We start from the raw sequence: 19,877 nt of genomic DNA on the forward strand, positions 1-19,877 counted from the left end.
ACTTTTATGCTACAAAAGACAGGTTTACCAAAAAAAATCACAAATAAGTAAACAAGGAGCGACAGCTCCCTATTCCACCACCAAGGCTGGGTTCTTCTGACGGCAGAGGACAAAGAGCCTCTGAAAGTGAGCTACGCTCCTCCGTCCAGCCACGTGGAGCTTTGTGAATGGCCAGATATGGAGAAGTACAGAGATGTTACAGCAATTTCAGATAGTGGAAGTGCTCAGATGCACCAGTAATGAGGAACAGGAGAGAGTTTCGAGCATGATCACTACAATTAGTAAAAGCACAGGATACAAAAGAAATTATGCATGCAGAGCAATAGAAGGACATTTGGAAACGAACATTACAGCTGTACGAATAAACTTTTTCAGATCTGAGAACGGGCCAGATACAAATGAGATTCCCAGAAACCTGAATAAAGCCCTGATCTGAGATGGGCTCCTAGGCTTTTTCACAGAATTGTTAAACCCTCGTGTGCACCACAGCTGCCTCCTGGACACTCTAGGCTGGGATCCAGCCGCACCAGAGAAAAAAGCAGTGCCAGGATTAGGGCTGGCTTAGGGCTCCCGTCTTTGATGCATCACAGACCCTGAGGAGCCAGGCAGCCCCTCTGTACCTCCCCGTGTAACTCGGGAGAATCGTATTGCTCTCCTTCACAGCACAACCGGGAGGACAAACGCATTGCGAGGCACTCGGATGCCATGGCAGAGAAAGCTGGCGACCGACAGCTGACAAATTGCTGTAGATAAGGACGCAGTCCCATGAAAGAGGCTCCTCAGAAAGCCAAGGAGCTGCTCCCGGTGCTTTGTGCAACAACACATTCCCAGTCCCGCTTTACACTAGCAACAGCCTGAGAGTAAACCCAGCAGGACGTGGAGCACGCGTCCAGCACCTCTTCTGTAAAGCAGCCAAGGACAGTGCTTCCCGCGAGCACCCAGCGCAACAGCAGCATGTTGGCTGCAGGTGGGTACGAGGGGCTTGGTCGTGCTTATGGCCATTCCTCAGCAATTTGGGGAACAGAGCATTGCTAGCAGAGGAAGCGTGAGAGCCTGACTAGAACTGAGTGTGCTGGATACAGCCAGAGCAGGAAAAAAAATCAAGAAAAAGAAAAAGATCAAAGAAGAGAAGAGAAGAGAAGAGAAGAGAAGAGAAGAGAAGAGAAGAGAAGAGAAGAGAAGAGAAGAGAAGAGAATCAGATATCACTGAAGCCAGCCAAAGAAAGCATATACAGCATGTGGAGAAGAATTCACGTGTCACGGAAAATATGCTTACTATAGAAAATACTACACAAGATTTTAAGTACTGAGACTGCGAGACGTACCTCGCTGCTCACATCTTCAATTTGTTCTTTTAACAACATGAGGTTTTTTTTAACAAATACCCACAAGGAATCCTAGGTCTGTAATAGAGTTTGGTAAGGATAATCATGTCATAGAAACGTTTCATCCATCAGTACCAATCAGAGAGTATTTCTGGCTTTAATGCTATTTATGTAATGCAAATGAGATTTAAAGCTTCATTTTGTTCAAAAATGAGCAAGAGCAAATGGGCTTAAAACTAATCTGAGCTTTTGGCTAGAGACTCTGCATGAATCCTAGTCCAAACAGGTCTGAATAAGTTGAACTCATAACTGGAAATGATGGTGTACCACAGGAAAAATGAATTTTAAAATATTTTTTTCTGTGTTTTTTCGTGACTGTTCACCCTACTTTATTGACACAAATTTCTGGTTGCATTAGGTGGATGCCCAATGGATGTTGTGTTTCATCAGCAGGATATCCAGGCACAGACAAGCACTTTTGTTTGTATTCTTTGCTACTGACCTCTCTTGTCCAAACCCAGGTCTGAGATGCAGTCGAGAAGCAGGGTGGTGACCTAAGGAACCTTCCCCACGGCACACCTCGGGGGAAAAGTCACAAAACGGTCACAGATGGAATGTTATTAGACCAGACTGGCTGCAAACTTCAGCAGGCAGCAGAAACGCTCACAGAGGTTATGAAATGTCTGGGGGAGACTTGTGAACGGGAAAAGGGGCAACATTCGTAACGGTGCTGGTGAGTCCTTGAGGCCGGGCAGAGGCTGAATGCCAGGGGAGGGCTGGATGCCATCGTGTCACCTGGAGGTGGCATGGGATGAGTGGCAGGGCAGGGAGGGGGCAGTGGTGCAACATTGTGCTCCCAGCGAGGAGCAAACCACGGGGCCTCCCCTCTCCGAAAATCCACATGAAGCTGCAGGGGCTGGAGCCCTGGGTTTGGAAGACACAATCAGGGCAGACTTTGAGTTTCAGTGTGCAAAGTGGCTGCTGTTCCCCTGAAGACCACTGTCCTTGCAAACCACACAGGAGCTTTCCTGCTGCTGCCTAAAATATGTTGAAGGAAGCTCCCAAAGCAACAAAAAGCCCATGCTCTGGCCAGCATGTCTGTCCCTTGTGTTTATGTGAATATTGTTAACGTAAAAGGCAGCACTTGCTTTGTCTGAGGAGATATTATTCCTGTTGAGTAATGTTTGAGTAGCTCCCTACGTTTGCTGTGTTTGTTGAAGAGAGGAGCTGGTTGTTAGGACTAGGAGTTCTTAGCTGCAAACAAATGCCTTCCTTCTATGGGGTAATTTTGCTACAAAGGAATTTCCATACTTATATGTACATACATATAGATATATAATGCATTGCATATTTGGTATGATGATATCATTTCACAGTATAATTATATGTATTGCCTAATATTTTCACTCTCTTGCTTTTCAGTACAGTTTACCAGGATCCCCTTCCCACAGTCAGAACTGCATCAGAAATTGCCCCAGGACAGACTTTGTGCTTTTAGAACTTACAGAGAAAACCTTTCCACTTTTCTGTAACCATTCATTCCTCTAACACAGCTCTCTAGGACCTTCCCACGCAGACAGGGACCATCAAACAGAGTACCCCTGCTGAAACAAAGTTTGGTTTCTCACCCCAACCACCTCAATAAACTGCCAAAGAACTGCCAGCCCCCTTCCCTCTGTGATGGGATGTTACAGGGGAGCAGGTGAGGGCAGCTGGAAGCTCATCTCCAGCACGGGAACACACCGGTGACTTGGACAAGCCAGGGTCATCCCCCCCAGCTCTGCCCTGGCCTCCCTCACCGACCTTGGGCAATTATCACCTCTTCACTTTAAGATGGGGATAATACATATACCGCAGGTTTGTCCCGGCCTTAAGTAATCCATCTTTTCAAAGCACTTTGAGAGCTTTGCTTGATGAGTACAGACGTTATAATACTCGTCTGTTCCCATTACATTCCACGGGAGTTTTGCCCTCCACAGAGGCAGGGCTGGGGCTGCCAGCGTTATTGTGGGACATAGAAAACAAATGTGCTTGGGATATTTGAGTGCCAGCATTTTGGTAGGGGGCTAGAGCAGGTATAAAGTCACAGCGCTTGTGTAGGGATGTTTGAAAATATTCAGGATTTGCTGTAGAATGAGTAGATTTTTTCCATTAAAAATCAGGAGACCTCACTGACTCCTGCTGGTAAACATGCTCAGCTCGTGCCAGATAAAGGAGACAGGAGAGGCCAAGAAGAGCTAGGACAGGCTAGGACAGCAGAGAGAAATCAGAAACCAGTCAAACCCAGAGGGGAAGCTTACCTCCAAGGTTTGCCCCTGCTATACCAAGTGGGAGAGTCAGGAGGTGTGTGCAGATATCTCCCCAGGGACTAACCTTAGGGCAAGGTCATCCTAAGGATAAAGGGTGCCAGAGCTAAAGCGGCTCAGGTCCCCAGCCCTAAGCGATGGGGCAGGGATCCCAGGGCTGTTGCCAGCTTGTAGGTGCACAACCCAGAGCAAGGTGAAGCCGCTCTGCCCTTGAAGCGGCTCAGCACCATCAGGCCAGTGAGCTCCGTGCTGCTGCTCCCGGGAAGCCAACCCAGCCCGTGCAGGGAGCAACGTGGACAACTCTCGTGGGAACACGATCTCTCTGATCCCTGTCTGCCTCTGTGTAGTAGAAGCAGGGACAACGTATAGCTTCTTCAGGGAAAGCTAATATTAGTGCCTTGTTCACATTCACTGGCCCCACCGTCTTTCCTCTTGCTGCCAGATATCTCCATGGAGTAAATCATATTGACTGTGTTTATTATAAGAACTAAGTGATCGGCTGTGAACTTTCTTTGACATAAATATTTTGCCATTAGTAGTGAAAAATAGCAACGCTCGTGTTGTAAAAGTAGCATTGGATTATTTCTCTCCGTGGGGGCTTCACGTTGAAAGAAATCAGAAGGAAATTGTGAACTGCAGGATCAAGAGGAACAGACAGAAGGAGGAACCAAGAGCTAAACACCCCATTCCCTCCCACAGGTTGATGGCCAGGACACTTATCCCACTGTATAAAAACAGTTAAATGAAGAAAGTATTAAAAAAATGAAAGAATTGATTTTTCACAAGGCTCTGGAGCATCTCTGCGTAGCTAGCTCTGGCTGCTGCTGCAGTCGGCGCACCCCAGTTGGGGACAACGTGCCTGATGCTGGCTTTGTTTGCACATGTACCAGCTGAAGCTGCACTCACGCTTTGTGAGCATCGCACCATGCCTGCATTTCCTGCATGGATCAGGCCCAGCACTTGTCTTCTGAATCATTATTCCTAAGCTTCTGCAGTTACAGCTGAAAAAAAAAACAGGGATTTTCCGTTCTTGCACCATTTCCTATATTTTTGACTGGTGATGTTGGCACCTTAAATCATATCTGTTCACAGGCTGAGCAACTGAGAGGAGGGGAGAACACTGAGCAGCAAGGGGAATGAATCTCAGACAGATTTTTCAAAAGTACAAATGAGAGCTGGTGCTTTAAAAATAGCATCGACTGCACTTCTATAGCACACATCCTCCATGGAATTCATCCCGAGCACAGTAGCTCGTCGCTTCCCTCCTGAGGCAGGCACTGTCATACAGATGTGGACACCTGCCCTCAAGGAAGACCACAAACGTGGTCCAGGCTCTCCTAGCAAAGTTACAGATAAGTTAAAAATGCAGGGATACGTACATGTATGTATGTATATGTTTATGCACACCATACAGTCCATGAAGCATAGTATGTACATCAAGAGGACTACTAAGCTTAACAATTTTAACTTTCCTTTTTTAAAAATGCTTTAAGAGACTGCATGCCCGCAGGTTCGTGTTGTAAGCTGCTGAACCCAAAACATTATGGCAGCAAATGCCAGGCAGCTGTCTGCCTGGATCCCGAGGGTGCTCAGTGATGCAGTAATAGGTCTGGAGAAAGGATCACCTTTGACGGGTGAGGATCCCACCTGGAGAGCTCACAATAAGCTTGCTGTTGGCAGATGTACACCAGAAAATAACAGGAGATGTTGCATTAGGGATGCAGGAGGCTGAGAAGCCGATGCCGTGGCACCTCCTATGCTAGAGGGATCACTGGTAAGATTCTTTAAAGCCAACAAAGAACCAAAGGACACAGCTACTGACCTGGCAGCACTATTGTTTTTTTGCCCTAAACTGGGGGCTTAGGGAGGCTGTCATGCGGGGGAGTTTTGGGAACTGGTGGCACAGCAATACATTGCAGAAAGGTCATCAGCGAGACAGAAGCAAAGGACACACTGCAGGGAATGGCTGGAGGAATTAGGGCTCCCCAGGCAAAAGATATTATAAACTCACTGGAAGGATAGGCACCCAGAAAGGAGCTGCAGGATGAAATGAGACTGATACAGAACAGCAATTGTTTGTGTATCCACAGGACAGTGCTGTGCTAGAAACCCAGCGATAAGCTATAAACCAAAGTGGCAAATCCCTGAGCCCATGGGAAAGGCTTTGGTATGAGGTTCTGCTTTTGATGTTCTCCAAAGGCAGAAGTTTACTTTGGGTGAAGGGGAATATTCTCCTATATATAGCAGGAAAGCCAAGGCAGTAGTTGCATCAGAAAAAAAAAAAAAAGACACAGCTGCCAGCAAAATGTGGGCAATCTAGCTGTAACTGTCAAAGTCAACACCTGCCTAGAGATGGAAGCCTGAGAGACAGAAGACATGGCTGAGATGAGACCCCGACAATTAGGGAGAGGGGTTCCCTCTGCTGAATGCAGGCACTGCCTTGGAGATGAATGAAAACGGCACGCCATAAGGGAGGGACAGGAATAGAAAGCCCATGTGGGGGAAGAACGCTCTAGATGTAGCAAATGCATCTCCAAGAGGCTTTATCATTCTTATTTTGTCCCTACTATCAATAATAATAAGGAGAGAGCTTACAGAGCAACCTCTTCAATCCCTAAGCAATGCACCCAGAGATTAGCAGCAGAGAGCAGCGGGCAGCTCGAGAAAAGCTGTTCAACGAATGTAGAGGCATGCATAATAAGATTACTGAATTGGAGTTGCGTGTTTTCAAGGATAAATGTGATATTATTGCACTGGCAAAGGCATCGTAGGAACGAGGCAAAAAGATGAGAAGTAGCCTGCCAGAACAGAGGGACTGCTGCAGCTGAGCTCCCAATGAGACAGGAACAAGCGAGAAGTGGAAGCAGCCCTCCGTGAGCAGAGAGGAAGTGCATAGCCTACTTGACATGCAGATATGCAGAGCAGCTTTTTGCAAAGTGGGTGATGTCATCCTGTTTTTCTCAGCCTTCAGGACAGCAAGAGAAAAATAGATGAACCCAGCACACGCACAGGAGTCTGTAAGACAAGTAGGCTTTTCCCCTCTTGTCCCCCACTGTGCAACACTAATTGCTCAGATATTGATCAGGAAAATAATTTGTAAGAACTCAAAGTAGGAAGGATTTCTTTTCTCCCTAAGATGCAAAAAGGGTGATGCTGGATCTTTCCAGCAGTTCTGCAAGTGATCAGAGGATTTCCAATACCATATAAGCTAATTAAGGTGTTGAGTGGCTCTGATTTGTTTTGTGTTTATACTGGAAAGCAGGAAACAACTGCAGCCTGTGATTTTTCAGGATGCTCTGAAGTCTACTTGGATTTACAGCTAGGCTGGCTGCCCCAAGGGACATGAATGCCTCTCCAGGCGGACAGACCCACAAATCCTAACAAGTTTCATTAGTAAAAACAACAGCTATGGGAGGGACTTGTGCTCTGGAAATCCAGGGCTGCTAACTGGGCTGCAGCTGGCAGAAACAAGCTGCTCAGGCTTAGCCTTGGTGAGGGAAAGGCCAATTCAGATAAATCCCCAAAACAGAGTGCTGGAGAACTGCTAGCCACTGCTGCCCTCGTGCTTACACCTAGTCCCGAGAAAAAGCAGCAGCAGTTTGGCTTCTGGAGAGCTGGATTTCTTCCCTAAGGGAACTACAAGGGAAAACCACCACACAACAAAATGCAATAACTATCCCAGAAAATATCCATACTTGTCTTCTTCTGGAGTAAATCCAGACAGAAGTGAGCATCAGAGTCCCTCACGGTCAAAAATGGATTTTGTGAGTACAAAGTACAGGAGAAGTGCTATTAAAAACAAACATACTAAAGCAGACTGGGAGAATGATAGAAATAAGCAGGAACACACAGAGACAGTGATCACAGGAAGAGTAGGGAAGGAAGCATCCACAAAGATTGCAGTGGGTATTTCGCAGGGATATACAGCAAGTAAAGTCACAGGAAGCAAGAGAAATTGATCCTTTGTCTTGTGAGGTTAGAAAGGGAGAGATGAGAAGTTTAATTAAATAAATGTCTACTATTAAATACTACTATTAAATAATTGTCTACTCAATATTTTTTCATTTGGTACGGAGTGTCCCTCCTAGTGCTGAGTTTTGCCACTGGGAGAAGTGAACCCAGCAGTGCAGCAGAGCCTGAGTCAAGCAGCCCGGTGGGTTAGAGGGCTCGTGTGCCTGTTGCACTGCCTGATGCCAGGGAAGGGCACTCCACGTGCAGGGATGATCAGCCAGAGTACTGCCATGCAGACCTTCAGCCCCTCTCACGAGGACAGTGCAGCTTTGGTTACAGCCATGAGGGACCGAAGTGTTATAGGGAAGGAGCAAACACCCCTGTGCTAGCACTGGGTGGTGACAAGGCAGTAACCCTGGGGCTTCAACAGCCATCTAATTCCTCATCTGGGAGATCTGGAGGCTCTCAAGGAGTGGGTAATACAGGATCTAACAGTGTTCTTTCTGGTCACGTACAGGGTGTAGCATCGGACATAATAAGTCAGTGCTTGCCATGAGGTGGTTAGTTTAAAAGCCAGACAGATTAGTCAAAAGATACGGGCAAATCCCCACTGGATAATGGAGCAATAAAAACAAAGGGCTGGGGGATTATTCTTCCCTTATTTTAAGGCTGTTTTCCACCCTGAGGTACATCACCTATAATTCCTTTTTAAAACAAACAAGATGACGACTCGCCCTGTCAGAATTTAGTTCATCCCAGTATCACCACAAGAAGTTCTGCAGCAAGCTATTATGGAGGAATCTGGTTAGGTGTTGTGCAGAAAGTGTTAAAATACAAACAACGGCGACAGCCAGCAAGAAAACCCACCTTGTCAGAGCAGGAGTTAGATGGTGGTGCATGGCTTACTAGGACACTGTGTTGGGTTTAGGGAGAACATGCATTTGTAGCCATTTTCTAGATTCCTTACAGAGAACATGAAGGGGGCCTGTACATGTTATATTTAAACAGAGAAGGAAAAAAACAACAACAACAAACTTTTGCATTGAGTTGTACAAGTCTGAAGAAAAAGAATAAGTGAAAGGAAAATAATTTGGGGGAAAATTGATACTAGGTCATTCAGTGACAGTCATTAGACCTCTGAAAGGGGACAAAGCACGCTATTCTATAGGAACAGTTGGAGCGCCCAGACCTGGCAAAGCAGGTCGAATCTGGCTTTAGTAAAGATGACAGAAGTTCCTTGAGACCTGTAGTCTCAGCAAAAGTGCTCCACTGAACAGACAGCTTCTGGCCAGCTTTTCTCAGCTATCAGGCTCAGATTTAGAGAACGCAGCCTGAAGTGGAGCCTGGGCACAGCTGGTTAGGTCAGATAACGGGTCAGGCTGCCAAGTCCCTATCCCCACGCCCGTCTATCAGAAGATGAAGATTGGGCCCAGCCTATTCAATAAGTAGAATGAATTCTCATGAAGGTGATCAAAGCAAAGGGCACACACTGGCAGGAGAGAAAAGCTATCCACCAGCAGGGAGAAAAACGGATAAAGAATAGGCTTACCAGCTCTCCCGTCCCTGCCTGGTAAGCTAATTGTTCATCATGCCCATTTTTCTTGCTACATTCGAAACGAATCGAAATCAGTGCTTGAGAACTGCTGAAATATTTGAGGTCTGAGAACATACAGCAACCATTCTCATTGCAGTAACGAAGCCATGGAATGGGAGCTTTAAATGGGAAGGATAATAATGCATTACGGTTCACTCTCAATTAATCCAGAGCCTGCAATGCCGAATGCACTTACTCCATGAATTTTCTCAGAAAATGAAGCTAGAGTATATTTCATTTATAAATCACAAAAGACACTTATTTGGCAAGGATGACCCCCTGCTCATATACAATAAATCATGAACATCAACAGTCTCTAATGGATTTTGAGTCAGTGCCACAGACAGCGAAGCCTGGGGCCTGTGTTTCAGGATTCCAGGACTGTGCCAAAGGAGCCTTATAAATGATTAATGCATTCAGTGTCATCTGTGCCATTGGAGAGAAAAAGACGTTCTGGGGCTCCGTTTGTCATTAAAAAAAGTGATAATCGGTTCAGTAGCAGACCATGCCTTTCCCTTCCCCTGCCAGAATGAGCCATTTAGCTCCACACTTAATAAAATCCCTTCCCAAAACTTCACACATGCTCTCCATTCGTGGTGTGCAAAATTTCTGGGAGACGAGACAGGGAATGGAAAAGCTTATTTTCTTAAGTAGCCCTCCAAAGCCAGGCTTCCTGAGGGATGGAGCTAGGGTTTGCAGTTGCAAATGCATGTACAAAAGAGATAGGCCTCAGCCACCTCTGTAATGTTGCTTTCTACTTCGTCGCCATACTGTGAGGATGCCGGTACATTGAAAATGCAAGTTTTGGTCCCTGCTGCTCAGTCTCTCATGCTTTCCAGTTATCCATCCTACAGTTTTCAACCTCTCCCCCTTTACTTTTGTCCCCATGGTTACAGAATCACTGTGTTCACAGAGATTTTCCTCAGTGAAGAATATGTGACTAACATGAGACAGCTAAATTATCAGAGCCAACTCTGACATTGGTTTCTCCTAACGAGGATCTTATCTTCCAAACGCTTTCAAATAGATCTGTTGCACTGGCACCAACTTCAGAGTTGCAGCACTTCAACTATTGACGGAGACAGAGCTGCAGCAGCTTTGTACAGGGAGACTTAAAATAGTCTGGAATCAGGTAAAGGAAGAAATTCAGATGCTAGCTTTAGCAGACCTGCAGCCTAGGAGTACGTGATACACATATCTAGGAGATGCATTTCACAAAATTTTGAAGTCATCCTAAAAGGGAATGCATTATTTCTGAACTGGACCTGGGTCTGGGAGTTCAAGTAGATTTCCTCTTTTAAAGAAAACAGTTCAGCTAAGCGGTAGGATACACACATGTTTTGGGCCCAAAGCAATCTCTGTTACACAATGCATCAAGACAGACCACAGAATAACAAACCTACCAATCTCCAGCCCCAGCAATCAGCATATGCTGACCCAGGACTCTGTGGAGCTGCTCCCACACTGACCAACCTAGGTGGCCCTCAGAGAAGCACAAACCAGACACCTTCCAAACTACCCAAAAAACATGTTAAGCCTCATTCACATCTGGAAGGTCTTTCTCCCCTTCTCTCACAGCATCTATTGAGCCACAATTGCCCAGACACTAAAGCAAGAGCAGGAGGGCAACACCTCGTGTAACCATCTCTGCAGTCATGAGCCAACATACACAAGACTTGAGAAGATGTGGAGATCTTACCTTGGCCGCTACGGAGGAGTTGGGCTTCTCCAGGAGGTCCCAGAGCTTTTTCCTTTTGTCAGCGCAGCAAGTGTTATCAAATTCCTCCCCTTCCCTTTCCCTCAGTGTCTCAGCTTCTCTCTTCAGCTCCTCATTCATCTGTTCCTTCTTCTGGTGGTAGCGGGCCTGGCAGCAGGACTCCAGGTAGATCTCGTCCACCCCCCAGTAGTCCAGCTCCTGGCTGAAGGACAAGGCGCACATCTCCTCCATCATGTGCAGCTTGCCAGTACGGTAGAAGTTCAAGATTGAGGTGAATGCCCCGGGATGCCTGTCGAAGAAGTACTCGTTCTCCTCCAGGTTGTAGTCATCGCAGATCTCCATGAGGGAGTCGTGCGTGTTGCAGTCTCTGAGCTTACCCAGCCTGGTCCGCGGCAACCTGTCCAAGGTCCGCCAGAGAACCTCGTGGGCCAACCCCCCCACGTTGAGCTTGACCCTGCGGGAGCAGGCCTTGCTCCTGACGATCTCCGTGGGGTCCGGAGGCAAAGAGGTAGTAGAGCGAGATCCATGCTTATTCATCCCCAGAGGCATCTCTGGTCCCCCTCAGGCTGGCTGCTCCAAGGCGCGGCGCGGGGCGAGGGCTGGCGGGGGAGGGAAGGGGAGGGGGGGGCCGGCTTCTCCTCACCTCTCCTTCCCCTCCATGCCCCGGAGCTGTAAGAGAAGCCAACCATGGGGCCCGAGGCCGGCCTTATCCCCGCGGGGCAGCGCCCGGCCCCGTTAATCAGCTCAGGGGGCGCGGCGGGCGCTGTCCGCCCCCGTGGTGCTGAACCGCGCTCGGCGCCCCGGCGGGCGGCCGCGGGCAGGCGCTGTCCGCGCCCGTGGTGCTGAACGCGGCGCCCGCGCCCACGTGGCCGCCGGAGGAGCCGCCGCTGAGCTCCCCCGGGTGGCGGATGGGTGATGCCCCCCCCCCCCGAAATCGGTGGCTCTGACCCCCCCACACCACCCACCACCTTGGGACCTAGGAGCTGTGCGGGAGGGTCGGCTGCACGCGCGGTGCTGGGGGAGAGGAGGTTGGGCACGGCACCGGTGCGGTTAATTTTTTATTTTTTTTTTTAGCTTCTGGAAGAATGGCTGGGAATTGGTGGATTAAAGGGCTCTGCACGGTGCTGCGAGGGGAAGCGGCCCGAAAGGAGCCGGGCCGACAGCCACCGGGGGTACTGCCGCCTTGGCCCCCATCCCGGAGAGAAGCGGCCCCGCCACCGCTGGCCCCCGGCCGCCCCTGCGACCCTCCCGAGGCAACTCCCCTCCGCGTAAGAGCCAGGGAGAAGCAGAGGCTTTTTATAACTCCAGCCCCGCAGATTTCCCCGAGGAGAGCGCCGGGGAAGGGAACGGGGGAGTATTTCCAGCCACTCTACCTCTCCGGGCTACCCAGGGACGCCCACCCCCCACCCCACGCAGCCCTCTGCATAAGAGGGAAACCAACGAAAACGGGAGTAAGAACCACCCCCGAGCCTTCCTCGCAAAGCCGGGCGGCTTAGAACAGCCCCGAGCACTGTTGCTTACACAAGATGGCACGAAGAGAAACCCCGGCGCAGGAAGGAACGGCTTCTCCCTGCCCAGCCGCGCAGCTCCGGGGGGGCTCGGCCCCTCTCCCCGCCGAGCTAGGTGCCCCCCACCCCGGCAGCGAAACGCGGCCGCTGCTCCCCGGCCAGGGGAAGGCTCCCCTCCTCCGGGCCGAGCCCGGCCCGCACCTACCTCCTCCTGCGGGCTCCCAGCGAGGCGGTGCGGGGCTGTGCGGGGCCGAGGGCGGCTACATGGTGCGGCGGGGCGGGCAGCCGGGGCGGCCCCGCTCGCATCCCCCCGCGGGCAGCCTCGAGGCGCAGGGATGGCGGCCGCGCTCCCGTCTGTCCGCGGAGCCCAGGGGGAGGGGAAGCGAAAGGAGGTAAATCGGATCCCTCGGCAGGAAGCTTTTCCGAGGCCTTCCCTCGGCTGCGGCTCCTCGCTCCCGCCCGCCGTCAACGCCGAAGCCGCATCTGCCCCCCTTCCCCCGCCCCTCTCCCGTCGAGGACACAAAGGAAAGCTCCGGTGCTTCCTTCTGCTGCCTCGTAAACGGAGATCAACAAGTCGAGGCTGAACCTCCGGCTTTTCCCTGCAATTCTGTCCCGTAGTTGTTTGGAGTGAATTGGAAGTTGGGGGTGGAAGAGAGGAAGGCAGCTCCACCGTGAGCTGGGATGCAGCATTGCAGGGAAGGTTAACGCTTTCCTGGCCTGGCCCCACCGCCCCCGGGCCGATTTGCAGCGGGGGAAGGCGCCCGGAGCAGACCTAGCACCGAGGGGAGAGCCGCAGCATCCCTTCGCAGCGGGACGGGGTTATCCCCGCCGTGCTCCGGCTCCCGGTGGTACCATCCGTGAAAGCGGGAGCAGGGAGAAGAAGGATGAGCAGAGTGCTGATGAGCCCAGCAGGGCCCTCAGTGCTTTCTAGGCCTTCTTGCTGAGCTAGGAGCAGCTGAGCTCAACGAGGCCACGCATCAATCCGGGTGTTGGGGGTGAGCTGGGTCCTCATCCTCGCCCCAGCAGTCTCTCATCAAAGGCAAGAGCTCGTTCTCAGAACTGTTGCATGCATTTGCAGATACAGATGGGAGGAATAATAATGGATCTCTGTTGTTGATTAGGGATCTATATGTAATAAAAAAGACCATCTTCTAACCGGAAAACATAGCAAAAACAAAGAAAAGGCAACACTGCAACATTCAAAGTATCCCTCTACCACTTCCCTCCTTCCCTCCTGACAGAAGAAAATGGACCTCACCAGGAGCCAGTAGCTCCATTAACGCTGTTTAATGGCTACATTAGCACCACTTAACGCAGCTCACCTGCTTAGGCTGGGGTAGCAGAGGTGCACAGCTGTGCTCGTTAGCCCTTTCTCCTCGTTACATTGATTGACCATGGCTCCTGGGCTCCTTAGTGACAATTCCCACTTCAGGGTTTCTAAAACAGGAGCCTGGTGTCTGGCTTTGTGTGATTAACTTGGGAAAGACTCCCAGTGCTGCTGCTCCTTGCTTTCCATGCTTCTCCCTTTACCCAGCTCCCGTTTCCTAGTGTACACAGTATCGATGTTACGCTGCTATCTTTGGCATTTGAACGTCCATGTCTTCTTAAGAGATGACCTTCTGAAATCCCAAACAGCATTTTTCTGGCAGGGCCCTATTCTCCAGTACCTCCCACAACAGCACATATCATCTGTATATTTCAGAAGTTCTTACAAGAAGTGGGTCAGTACCTTCCTTCTGCAGATGGGGAAGTAAAGGCATGGAGAAGCACTCCTCAGTAGGGAGGTGGGAGGAAGAGTTGGGAGCAAAGATTGTTGACCAGCTTAATCCCAGCCCAGTGCCCGTCCACTGAAGTAGCTCCCGCACATCATGAAAACCTACAGTCAGTACTCAGAGCAATTCAATTCTCCTCTTGCTTTCCCATCATTTCACCTCCAGACCCTCCTCTACCCCTCTCACAATAGAGATGAAAATTCCTGATCAGGGCTGCGAAGCTAAATCTGTTAATGATTACAAAGAGCCTTGAAACTTCCAGCTGGCAGGCGCTGCATGAGAGCAGGTTATTTGTTTGTTAGCACTGGCATCCAGGGCGCATTATCTCCTGTTGTGACAAATGCAGGACGCTCTTCTGCAGAAAGAGAATGGCGGGAGGGAAAATGACAAGTAGCGTAATACAGGGACATGCATCAGATTCGGTGCAGTTAAATCACTGGGAGAGAAGCAACTCAGTTTTATTAGCAGGGCGTTTGTATCTTTCTACATCGCTCTTGACACACTGTCCATGTCATGCACATGGTCTGGCAAGAGACCAGAGATCCAGCCGTGGGTGGGGGGACACGAAAGGGCAGCATGGAGGCGCAGGCTCCTGCACTGCTGCGTGTTCATCCTTCCACAAAAGCTGGGGATGAAAAATCATACTCAAGCCTCAGGTGGAAGCAGCAGGAGGGAGCCCTACAGCCCCTCCAGCTGGCTGTGCCTGGGGTGATCCAGCAGCCTGGGCGGGAGGGGAGGATGTTCCCCCCCGGATGTCCGTTCTGTGCAACACTTCTTGTTCCACGGCTGGCGAGTTTGTCAGCAAGGGGCAGTGCAGGCCTGAGGATGCAGGAATGTACAGCTTGCTCTCTCTTCCCCAAGGTTATCTAACCCGCTCTTGCTTTGGATATTCCTTTTGATTGATATTTTTTGTACCCTGAGCTTCTGCATACTTAATTTGTGGTTTGTTATTTCCACAGCCTATGGAGCCAGCCAAATGCCTGAATGCAGTCTGTTGCAAACCCTCTTCCTTCCCAGCTATTACAGCACTTATTGACAAGGAAATACCTTCAACCTCAAGTACTTAAGAGGAAACGCACAGAGTATGGCATAAATGTGTTCTCCTGGGCCTGCAGTCAGTGGTATACACCGATCTGGATTTCACCTGCCAGCCAGAAAAGGTGTGGAAGACAGCATTTGTCGGGCTGCAGTGTGAGAGCGTAACGGGCTGAGCCTGGATGTGGAACTATCCCTCTGCTGGTCCGCAGTGACTCCTCTGCCTGCATAAGGAAAAGTATCACAGCTTCACAAACACCCACGCCCGTACAACAGTCTGGCATCTTCCGTCCGTCCTGCGAAGCAAGAGGGGAGGCTGATTTACATCGCTTTACTGGTCACAGCAAACAAACGGCTGGGAGGAAGAGAGGATCCTCACACACAAACAAGCCTGCGGCCCCGTCACAGCAATGGCATTCAGAACAATGGGTTTCCAGCAGAGAGCGGCACGGCAGCTCTGGTGGCCCACGAGTTTTGGCTGGTTCCCGATGCTGAGGGGATGCTGGTTTTCATGTTCTAAAAGGAGCTAGAAGCTGTCACAATAACCCATATTGTTCTCGCAGCCCCGGGGCCCTGTACTTGTACTTGTGAGCGGGAACGACAGCCGCACACGGTGAGCTGTCTCAGTTACGGCGTGTTTCCTATTATGTCCCTTTAAGGATTCCCTTAGTTTTCAGGGATTTTCTTTCCAGCCACGTTGGATATAATGGACATTTTCTTTTATAGTCTCAGATCCTTTCCCTTAAAAGGGGAAAAAAAATTATCAGGTTTCTTGGCAGAGGTCTGTAACAAGTGCTGAAAAGCGCAGAAAGAACTGAGATGCGTGGTGCAGAGTGCTTGTGCTACCGAGAGCCCAGGAGCATGAAAATATTGGAATACCAGGGAAAATTGCTGGAAGCAGATAGCAAAATGCGGTCCAAAAATGAACCTTAAAGAGCCATGCCCTCCCTGGAAAACCCAAGCAGAGCTTGGACGGCAGTGTCAGGAACAGCTGGGCTCCATCACCATTACATTCTCCACTGCTGAAAGCCCTTTTAGGAGGGTTTTGGCTGTAGCTGCAAGCCTGCGGTGCTGCGGGGGGAGCAGGCTCTGCCTGCTCCAGGAAGGTTTGGTAGCAAGGTTCTCCTGTCCCGCCAGCACACTTCGCCTTGCCTTCTACCACCCCAGCTTCTCCTCGCACCATGGTACAAGGAAGCCTTTCCCAAATTGTTTGTTTATATTTGTAAGTCCACAGCAGTAGGTCCAAAAAGCAGGGTCTCAGCTCTGCCAGCTCTCTGCGGTCCTCAGAGAAGCACTGAAGGGTCTGGGAGGGCTGAGCTGCTGGGCTGGGTGTCTGTAAAAGCTGGAGGTGGAGGGAAGAAGGGCAGACAGGTCTCAGCAGGGACCAGGAGCAGAGGGAAAACACTTCTTGGCAGAAGGCAAAGTCTCTGCAGACTCAGATATGGAAGAGAGAGGTGAGAGCAGACCGCTCACGTCTGGGAAAGCAGTAGCCACATGGGGACCCTGTCCTGCAAGGATGTGATGTGTTCAAGCTAATCCAAACTTCTCAGACACAGTGTGAAGTCCCAGGGGTGCCCAAAGTCACCGCACAGACCCCAGGTGCCAGGCAGGCTTCCCCTCACCCCACCGTGAACAGGGCTCAGGCAGAGCTCTGCCCCTGCCTTCCTGGGGCCAGCCAGGCTCTGTTGGCAGGAAACACACCAGTACAAACGGGGGGGCAGAGAACTTTCTGGTTTAGGTTCCCAAAAGTGCATTTGGAGCTATCCCCGTTGGCTCCAGTTTCCTGCCCCTCCCAGGACGTGCATTCCCTCCCTTGCAGCTCTTAAGCAGCCTCTGTGTGCTCTCTGACCACAAGCACGCAGCACTGCTCCTCTCCCCAAGGATGGCTCCAGCAGACCCCCTCTGTGCCAAAGACAATTATTTCAGGGAGGAAAAATGCCCAGGCTTTTCTGCTGGTTGAGGAATAAACGCCCCCAGCGGGGCAATTTGTCCCTGTCACCTCTCTGCTAGGGACTTTGCTAAATGATCTGAGAAAGTAATTTTCTCCTAGCTGTCAGCACCACGGACTGAATCCTGGGGCCCTGCAGCAGTGCTCGGTCCTGGGGCAGGTGGCACAGGGATGCTGCTGCCCCCTGCACCCCATGTTGGGGCCAGGGGGGACCCTTTATCCTCCCTGCTTGTGCTGTGCAGGCAGGGCTGGCGCAGAGGGAAAGCAGCCGCCTGTAATAAGTTACCTAACACTCAGCTTTAAGCACCGAATTCTGTAAGGCAATTTGACCTGCTGTATTATTCAGCAGCTGGGGATTTATTAGGCCCTGGGGGGCTGGAGGTTCCTATTTGTCAGCCCAGCACCCGTCAGGAGAGAGGGCAGCAGAGCCAGGGCCTTTGGCCGGTCCTTGCTGTGGTGGAGCAGTGACCCCTTGGAGGGGTGACCAAGCACCAGTCCCTCCCAGGCACTCAGCACCCAGCTGCTGGGGAGTACACGTGGCCCTGTGGCTATTTACACCCCTGAGCAGTGCACACTTACAGACCTGGGGGCTGAGCTGTGCCAGCCCACGCTGTCTGCAGGCAGAGCCAGGGCTCCGAGGCAGCGAGGCTGCTGCTGAGGCCAGGCAGCTCTGCGGAGCTCCAGTGCTGAGCAGAAGACACAGCTGGGGGGGACTGGGACTAGATAAACATTGCAAACACAGCGGTGTTTGTCACCAGAGGTCACTGGTGATGCTCCTCGCTCCGGCTTGGAGGCAGCCTGAGTGCTCCAGGCACTTTGGAGAAGCAGCCTGCCAGCAGGCAGCGGGGAGCCCTCGCCTGCTCCGGGGGCAGCGGTGCTGGGAAAGAGCAGTAGGGGGAACGGGGAGCCCAGCTCCGCTACAAGAGACTGTGCTGGCACGGCTGCTTCAGGAAAGACTTTTGGCAACAAGAGGCTCGGCAGCACAGCTAGCAGCTGGGGCTGCTCACGAGCTCCCTGTTCCAGTCCCTGGCAGCATCTTCCCTGCGTGGCCAAAGCAAACACAGACAGCGCTGCAAGGGAGCTCCAGACGGGTCCCTTGGGGGCTCCCTGCATGCTCGGGGGCGCTTTGTGGGTCAGCAAGGGGGGCCTCTTGGTCTGTGCTTTCCAGCCATTGCCCTTCCAGCAGCAGATCAGGGTGGGCACAGCTGTTGCAGACCCAAAACATGCTCCTGCCGGGATTCACCTGCCCCTTCCCCGTGACCTCATCACTGCCCAGTTTCCATCCATACACACAGCTCAGCCCACAGCTACAATCTCCTTTGGGGTCTAATGCCGGAAGAAAGCCATCCTGAAGCGTGGCTGGTTTTCTCAGGATAATGAGAGTAAGAACAGCTCTGCTCTTCAATCGGTGAGCCTGAAAGGACTCTGCAGCCAGCCAGCAGTTTCGGATGATTCCTGGGGGGCAAATACCACAATACCCCCTTTTGTACCGAGGGAAATTGAGACAGAGGAGGATTAAAGCAACCTGCCAAAAGCTGTGTGGGGCGGGGGATGAATGAGCAGCTAAATGTACTCTAAATCCTAGGAGAGATCCCTCAGTGATCATGGCCAAGATGCTTTGCCTCCTCGCTGCCACTTGCAGCTGACGGGGGGGGGGGGGGGGGGGGCACACTGCTCGGCAGAGCTTTTGTGCGACTCAGGCACCTCAGTGAGAATAAAGCTGATGGTATTACCCAACATTTTAAGCTTTTTCTTGCTCATCTTTTACGAGGAACTTGCAGCAAATGGGCAAGTTTTGAAAACCCTGCATGATGCCAGCCCTTCTTGGCCATCCCCTGCTCTCATTTGTCCTCTTCCTTCCTGTTGTGCCACCCGACAGCAATAAATGCTGGAGCTGCAAGGGGGTCGGAAAGCCCCATGTCAGTGGCTGCAAAGTAACACAAGGGGCAGCCCTCACATGTGATTTCAAGCAAGTATTTAATGTTATGGCTTGTGCCAGGGGGGACAGGCTGCCCTGGGCACGTCCCCCAGACAAGGCTGGGCATCTCCTGCCACCGAGGGCTGGCTCCCTGGAGGGCCGAGAGCTGTCGTTTCAGTCACAGCCAGTTGCAGCTGCAGGAGTACCATGAATTGCCTGTGGGGAGGGTCACTTCCAGCCTTTCTTGGGTTATTTGGCATCTGTAACGCATATTTAATAAAATACAATTTAATTCTCAGGATTATGAAGATCATTTAAAAGCAGCTTATCTAACACTGTTCTCCTTCCCTGTTTTTCCCTACAGTGTTTGTGGGTGATGCAGAAGGCTGCAATAAGCCATCCTCGAAGGCTGGCTTGGATTAAACTTCTTCACATGGGACTGCACCACTCCCCGCGAATTTCAATGAGCTCTTCTAAACCTTCCCTTCTGCTGTAGGCACGGGTGCTGCAGGGGAATAACACCCAACGCTCCCTACCAAACAGAACAGATCGGATGTAAGCTTACAAAATGAAAACGCTGCGATAACATACCGAAAGTGCAGCTCTGCTCCCCAGGACTCAGCTGGAGAGGAGGGCGCTGAGCAGAGCTGGTATCGCCATGGTGCTCGATGGAGGGTACTGCAGGTCCATGTTTTGGTGCTGGCCACAGGCCGGGGAAGTGCCAGCAGTGGAGCAAGGCATTATCCAGACCTGACAAGGAGAAAATGCTGAGGATGGAGCTCTTAAGATCACCTTTCCTGATG

At 51.0% G+C, this 19,877-nt stretch overlaps 1 protein-coding gene across 1 annotated transcript in view; it reads right to left on the bottom strand.

Moving 5' to 3' along the window:
* Positions 1 to 13,929, bottom strand: part of KCNB1 (potassium voltage-gated channel subfamily B member 1) — a 115,199-nt gene extending 101,270 nt beyond the window's left edge. Inside the window, exons 1-2 of the mRNA XM_040575895.1 lie at positions 12,607 to 13,929; positions 10,876 to 11,562 (exon numbers count right to left, since the gene is read on the bottom strand). Coding sequence (XP_040431829.1) covers positions 10,876 to 11,442 — 567 coding nt within the window. The 5' untranslated portion in view covers positions 11,443 to 11,562; positions 12,607 to 13,929. The remainder of the gene's footprint in view (positions 1 to 10,875; positions 11,563 to 12,606) is intronic.
* Positions 13,930 to 19,877: the final 5,948 nt, after the last annotated feature.

The sequence above is a fragment of the Cygnus olor genome, chromosome 16, assembly GCF_009769625.2.
Source record: "Cygnus olor isolate bCygOlo1 chromosome 16, bCygOlo1.pri.v2, whole genome shotgun sequence".
In the NCBI taxonomy this organism is placed as follows: Eukaryota; Metazoa; Chordata; class Aves; order Anseriformes; family Anatidae; genus Cygnus; species Cygnus olor.